Source organism: Chiloscyllium plagiosum, chromosome 6, assembly GCF_004010195.1.
Source record: "Chiloscyllium plagiosum isolate BGI_BamShark_2017 chromosome 6, ASM401019v2, whole genome shotgun sequence".
NCBI classification, from domain to species: domain Eukaryota; kingdom Metazoa; phylum Chordata; class Chondrichthyes; order Orectolobiformes; family Hemiscylliidae; genus Chiloscyllium; species Chiloscyllium plagiosum.
The window spans coordinates 121,135,245-121,142,037 of NC_057715.1; the positions used below are offsets into that span (position 1 = coordinate 121,135,245).

A 6,793-nucleotide genomic window follows, 5' to 3' on the forward strand; every position below is an offset into this window, starting at 1 on the left:
CTAACTTATCTCTCCAGACTCACTGCCTTTATTCCTGATGAAGGGCTTTTGCCCGAAACGTTGATTTCGAAGCTCCTTGAATGCTGCCTGAACTGCTTTGCTCTTCCAGCACCACTAATCCAGAATCTGGTTTCCAGCATCTGCAGTCATTGTTTTTACCATCTTTGATTTAGTCAAACTGCATTCAAACAAAAGCAAAATTATGACGCTAGATGTTTGTGCACAGATGCTGCCACACCTGCTGATCTTCTCCAGCTCTTTCTGTTTTAGTCAATAATGCAGACAGTTGTTTTCATGGGTATTTTTAAGATAGTTCCAGCCATTTTATCTGGTAGCGTTATCATATTTGTCACCTGAAAATGCAGTATAGGTCTTGTGACTGAAGTGCAATCTTAATATTCTTAATAGTTGTTTCTGATTAAGAGTATCTAAATTTCTATGACTTTATCAACCTATTCAGTGATGCTATGATACACCAGTGGACAAGGAGAGATTTGAACTTGGACCTCCTTGGCCAGAGGTAGAGATATTGTCTCTGCACCACAGTCTTTCAAGATGGAGACGGAATAACAGGGCAGTCTGGGGGCTCTTTCCCAGTTCTCAGCCATTTTTTCTTTTAATTCTCTTTTTCTTTCATTTTTCTTTTCTTTGGTAGGTTAATCAGCAGCAGTGAGAGCAGGCCACGTGAGGAGGGGCAGTAGCCTCCTGGCAGTCATTGGCAGCAAACAGCAACTCCCAGCAATTAGAGATGGTGGCAGCAGCAATAACAAAGATGTTCTCTTGTTGTTCAGGGCTGGCAGCAGCAGACTCTTCAAGATATGGTGCTGGTTAGGCAACATTTCAGAGGAGGGAAGCCAGTGTGGGACTCTTAGGTAGACAAGCAGGAGGCTGGAAGAACACAGCAAGCCAGGCAGCATAAGGACGTGGAGAAGTCAATGTTTTGGGTGTAACCCTTATTCAGGATGGTTGCAAGGCAGTGGCTTGGCCTTGCAGCAGAGCTAGGAACTCCTGGTTGCAGTCAGCTCAGACTGGGGAAAGGGGATCATCTCCTTTAAAGGAGATGTGAGATGCATATTTTTTACATAGAATGCTAGGAGTCTGGAAGGTACTGCCAGTGGTGGTGGTGGAGGGAGATATGATAGGGGCATTTAAGGGACTTTTAGATATACTCATAAATATGCAAGGAAGATGGGGTACTGGGCTAATGTTCGGATACTTGGTAGTGTGGATGAGCAGAGGGATCTTGGTGCCCATGTACACAGTCCTCTGAAAGTTGCCACCCAGGTAAATAGTGTGGTGAAGAAGGCATATGCCTTTTTCCACGTATGGAGTCAGCTATTACGAGGGGGCATAGCTTTAAATTAAGGGGTGGTAGGTATAGGACAGATGTTAGGGGTAGATTCTTTACTCAGCGAGTCATGAGTTCATGGAATGCCCTGCCAGTAGTAGTGGTAGACTCTCCCTCTTTATGGGCATTTAAACAGGCATTGGATAGGCATATGGAGGATAGTGGACTAGTGTAGGTTAAGTGGGCTTGGATCGGCGCAACATCGAGGGCCAAAGGGCCTGTACTGCGCTGTATGTTTCTATGTTTCGATGTTCATTTTCAGACCTTTCATCATGGATAGGCATATGGAGGATAGTGGACGGGTGTAGGTTAAGTGGGCTTGGATCGGCGCAACATCGAGGGCCAAAGGGCCTGTGTTGCGCTGTATTTTTCTATGTTCAATGAATGGAAGGATGTGAACCAGGCAGAAGGAATTAGTTTAATTTTGCATCATGTTTGGCACAATATCATGTGCTGAAGGGCCTGTTCCTGTGCTGTACTGTTCTATGAATTCCGCTGTTCATTGTGCAAATATATACCTTTTTTTTGCATATCAGTTTATCAGGAAAGCAAAGTTTACAAGTACTCCCTTGTAAGGTAGCAAAACATACAAAAACAATGATAGTTACACAAAATTAAATGTTAACTAAATATAATCCAATTTTTGATTTTTTTTTTTGTCTAACAAGATTAGGTAACAACTTATTTACAGAAGGTCAAGGAAGATATCCACGGATGAAGATTGAGCTATTGACTTTGCAGCAATTTTCTATGTTTGTTTTCTGATTTACAGCATTTGCATTTTTGAATCATTTCAGTCAAATTCTTACACTAGACGCTTTTTCAAAGTGTTCACCATCCCTTCTCAGAGATTGCAGGAATAATGCCTGTAATGTCAGATTGTGAAATATGCAATTAAAATTTAGACATGGTTAGTCACATTTTTGATTGATTATTACATGAAAAATTGATTAGATTCAACATATGACCAGTGATCTCAATATTTGTATTGGCCAATACTGTATGCATGTGTACTTGAACCCAATTCATGTACTTGATGGTAAAATGATAAGACAAAACACAGTATGACTGTTTTGATATTTAAGGGTATTTCCTTGGCTGTTCAATGATGTTGGATGTTTATGAAGTAAATATACACATTTAGAATGAATTTACTGTTCAGTGAATATGCAACACATTTGGCTCAAAGTGTCACTTAACTACATCTGTGGCTCATCAGTTTCTATTGGATCAGGGATGGAGAGATGAAAATAGTCTGTATTATCAATTAAACTTTTTAATTAACCTGTTCAGACTTTAGTTACACACCTCTGGGATAGGTGAAACTGGGCTTTCTGACAGAGGTAGGGGCACTGCCACTGCATCCCATGAGCCACAGCATTCGCTCTCTTACGACTGCTTTCCAGCAAATCTTGGTTTAAAGTGCATGTGCTCTTCAGGTGGAAACAGGTTTGGTTTGACTGATGCCGTCTTGTCCAAAAGGAATTGCCTACCAATAATCATTAAATTACATCAGGAAAACATGATGCTGACCAGTCTATTAAGTTGTTATACCAAACATGTAAGAAAAGTTACGTAACTTCTTAAAAGCAGATTTTATTATATGCACTGTGTGGCCATGAAAATAAAACCTGCTATTTGTTTATTTTTTCATGATCACTACTGAGATTCTAAAATGAACAACTTTTATTTGCACAAGACATTAAACCATGGAAAGCTTTTTCCACTTTGAGAATCACACAAGACAGTCCATCAAGCCTGATGGTGTGGCATTGGAAAAGCACAGCCAGTCAGACAGCATCCAAAGAGCAGAAGAGTCGACATTGAGTGTCAGCTGTTAATCAGGGATGGGGAGACGAGGGCTGAGCAATAAATGGGAGAGGGTGGGGCAGGGGGAAGTTAGTTAGGAATGTAATACGTAGATGATGGCGATAGGTCACGGTGGAGCAGATAGCTGGGGAAAAAGATGGACAGGTAGGACAGTGTCGAGTTAGATCTGGGATAAGGTGGGGGGAGGGAAAATAAGGAAACTAGTGAAATCGACATTGATTCTGCGTGGTTGGAGTCTAAAACCTTTTTTTTTTGCAGATCTTCTTTCTCCTTTTCCATAGCAAACTTATGGATTTGTGGTCAATATCATGAATACCCCCCCCCCCCCCCCAACTGTCATCTCAAATTAATGAGCAGATGAGAAGTGTACTTAAGAGTGTTAACTGTATAGCTGTCACATTCTAATCAGCCAAACTTGAAAACTGAACTTAAAAATCACCACTTCCCTAAAACTAAGCCAGTTTTCCCTATGATTTGTAGATGTTCTGTAAATACTGGTATTGGGGAACTAGGTGTGCAATGTACTGATCTACAATTGTGCTTTGGAATGAAGCAGGAAGAATAGATTGAGATTGTTGTATCTCAGCCTTGGTAAGAGTCTTCAAAGTTTGTGCGAAGATTTGTAGCTCGGGTGCTCGTTGTTGTGTTCGCCAAGCTGGGAATTTCTGGTGCAGATGTTTCGTCCCCTGTCTAGGTGACATCCTCAGTGCTTGGGAACCTCCTGTGAAGCGCTTCTGTGATCTTTCCTCCGGCATTTGGAGTGGTTTGAATCTGCCGCTTCCGGTTGTCAGTTCCAGCTGTCAGCTGCAGTGGTCAGTATATAGGGTCCAGGTCAAATGTGCTTATTGATTGAATCTGTGGATGAGTGCCAAGCCTCGAGGAATTCCCTGGCTGTTCTCTTTTTGGCTTGGCCTGTAATTGTAGTGTTGTCCTCTGCCTGTGTGGATACCAAGGATAGCTGGTCGTGTCGTTTCGTGGCTAGTTGGTGTTCATGGATGCAGATCGTTAGCTGTCTTCCTGTTTGTCCTATGTAGTGTTTTGTGCAGTCCTTTGTAGTGTAAAAACCAATGTCGTGTAAAAAATCCCTTGCAAGGACTGCACAAAACACTACATAGGACAAACAGGAAGACAGCTAACGATCTGCATTCACGAACACCAACTAGCCACAAAACAACACGACCAGCTATCCTTTGTATCCACACACGCAGAGGACAAGCAACATGAGTTCGACTGGGATAACACTATTATATGCTGAAAATGTGTTGCTGGAAAAGCACAACAGGTCAGGCAGCATCCAAGGAACAGGAGAATCGACGTTTCGTGATTCCTGAAGAAGGGCTTATGCCCGAAACGTCGATTCTCCTGTTCCCTGGATGCTGCCTGACCTGCGCTTTTCCAGCAACACATTTTCAGCTCTGATCTCCAGCATCTGCAGACCTCACTTTCTCCTCTAACACTATTATATGCCAAGCCAAACAGAACAGCCAGGGAATTCCTAGAGGCTTGGCACTCATCCACAGATTCAATCAATAAGCACATTTGACCTGGACCCTATATACCGACCACTGCAGCTGACAGCTGGAACTGACAACCGGAAGCGGCAGATTCAAACCACTCCAAATGCCGGAGGAAAGATCTCGGAAGCGCTTCACAGGAGGCTCCCAAGCACTGAGGATGTCACCTAGACAGGGGACGAAACGTCTGCACCAGAAAGTGGTAAGAGTCTAAACAAAATTAAAACTTTGGCATAATTTGTCATTTCTAGTCTTTTCTGATTTAAATAAACTAAGCTTGTACTCCTTTTTTGGACGATTAATCATTTTAAAGTAGCAATCAATTGACAGTTTGGTTAGCTAATACACCAGTGGTCTCAAGTAGTTTTTTAGTCCATTTATAAAGAAAACCACCAAATGCAATCAGTACTATTGATTTAATGGTGTCAAATAATACTGTAGCTGCACTAAGTGGAAACAATTAGCTGCTTTTTTTGTGCTGTCATAATAGAACAAACAGCTTATGAAAAGAATGGAAACAAAGAGGGAAAAAGTGTATGGCTGTGAAGGATTGAGATTTTGAAACCGACAGCTGGAGATCTTCAGGAAGTGATGATATAGAATAATGGGAAAGAGCAAGTACATTGCTATGAAATGATTTCTATGCTGTCATTGCAGGAATAATGCTCTAGTTCTGCGATAGTAAAATATTAGTGATCATGCTTAGCTACAGGAGCTCAGTAGATTTCAACGTATGCTACTGTTAGCACTGTACAATAGCTTATCAAATCAAATTTTGTGAAGATGTTTTGTCAAATAAGGTTAGCCTTGATATCAGCAGATTGAGTGGATCAAGAAAAGTCTGAAAACAAAAATATCCTATGTACAGTAACAAATCTAAGCAAGTGTCATTTTGACTTCTAAGTGGTAGTTTCAAGGAGAGATGATCAGTCTAATGATAACAGCAGTCAATAAAATGGTATTAGGGCTGATAAAGGATCTTGATCATAGCAGTAAGCAGACATTTCAGCATCTGCTCCCTTGTTAAATTTTAACCAGTTTACTAACATTATTTTGTGTTTTTCAGAAAACCTGCATTGTAACCCAACTTCTGCATCCTATGACTGCTTCCATTTTATACAATTGCTTACTGTCATTAACAAGAGCACAAGCACTTTCTTGGAGACAATGGAATTCAACCAGTTCAGCAAAGCCATTTTTGGATGTCAAACATGCACCTTTATTAGTGCCTTTTGCTGGGAAAAAGAGCTTTCTAGACTTGCCTGATATAGTAGAAGATGAATTAGAGGAACAGTTTGTCAGAGGACGTGGTCCTGGGGGCCAAGCAACTAATAAAACCAGTAACTGTGTAGTGCTGAAGCATGTTCCAACTGGAATTGTAGTGAAGGTAATTGTAGATTCTATGCTACAGAAACAGTAAGATTGAAATAGCATGCTCCTTATGACTTCTTCCTGTCATGCAAGTTCAATTATTTGTAAACAATTTGTTTTTTGCCTTTTCAGTGCCATCAAACCAGATCAGTAGATCAGAACAGAAAAATAGCCAGAACAATTTTACAAGAAAAGCTTGATGTACATTACAAAGGTGTAAACAGTGAAATTATGAAGCAAAAACAAGTACAGCAATGGAAAAAACAAGAAAAGAAAAGCAAAGCAAAAGATAATTTAGAAAGAAAAAGACAATTTAAAAACCTTTTAGAAACTGCAGATCCGACTGAAATGAAAAAGTAATTTGATTTGTTGCATGACTTCTGTTCCATTTAACCAGCAGAGTTAGATTGTACAATTAAGAGACTGGTCTTTATCTTAACTTGTGTAATAAATTAAAATGCAATAAATATCTAAAACACTGATTTAAAGCATAAGTAGAATCACTTTTGCACCTTTAATGTATGTTATTAGTGGATTCATGCCCCACTGCTGATTGAGAGCTAATGATTTAATCCAATAGCTTAGTGCAATATTAGGGGTTGGTTTGTGTTGGATGGGGGATAGTGCTGTGTGTTCGAGTTCTTGTATGGAGCTTGAGCTGAATCAACACCACACTGACAACCTTCGTCTTGCTGCTGCTGCTAATCTTCCTTGCATTCTTTCCTAATTG

The 6,793-nt window shown here is 40.5% G+C and overlaps 1 protein-coding gene across 1 annotated transcript in view; it reads left to right on the plus strand.

The window, feature by feature from the left end:
- Window positions 1-6,545, plus strand: part of mtrfr (mitochondrial translation release factor in rescue) — an 8,600-nt gene extending 2,055 nt beyond the window's left edge. The window contains exons 2-3 of the mRNA XM_043692633.1: window positions 5,759-6,079; window positions 6,196-6,545. Coding sequence (XP_043548568.1) covers window positions 5,792-6,079; window positions 6,196-6,423 — 516 coding nt within the window. The 5' untranslated portion in view covers window positions 5,759-5,791 and the 3' untranslated portion in view covers window positions 6,424-6,545. The remainder of the gene's footprint in view (window positions 1-5,758; window positions 6,080-6,195) is intronic.
- The last annotated feature ends 248 nt before the right edge of the window (window positions 6,546-6,793 follow it).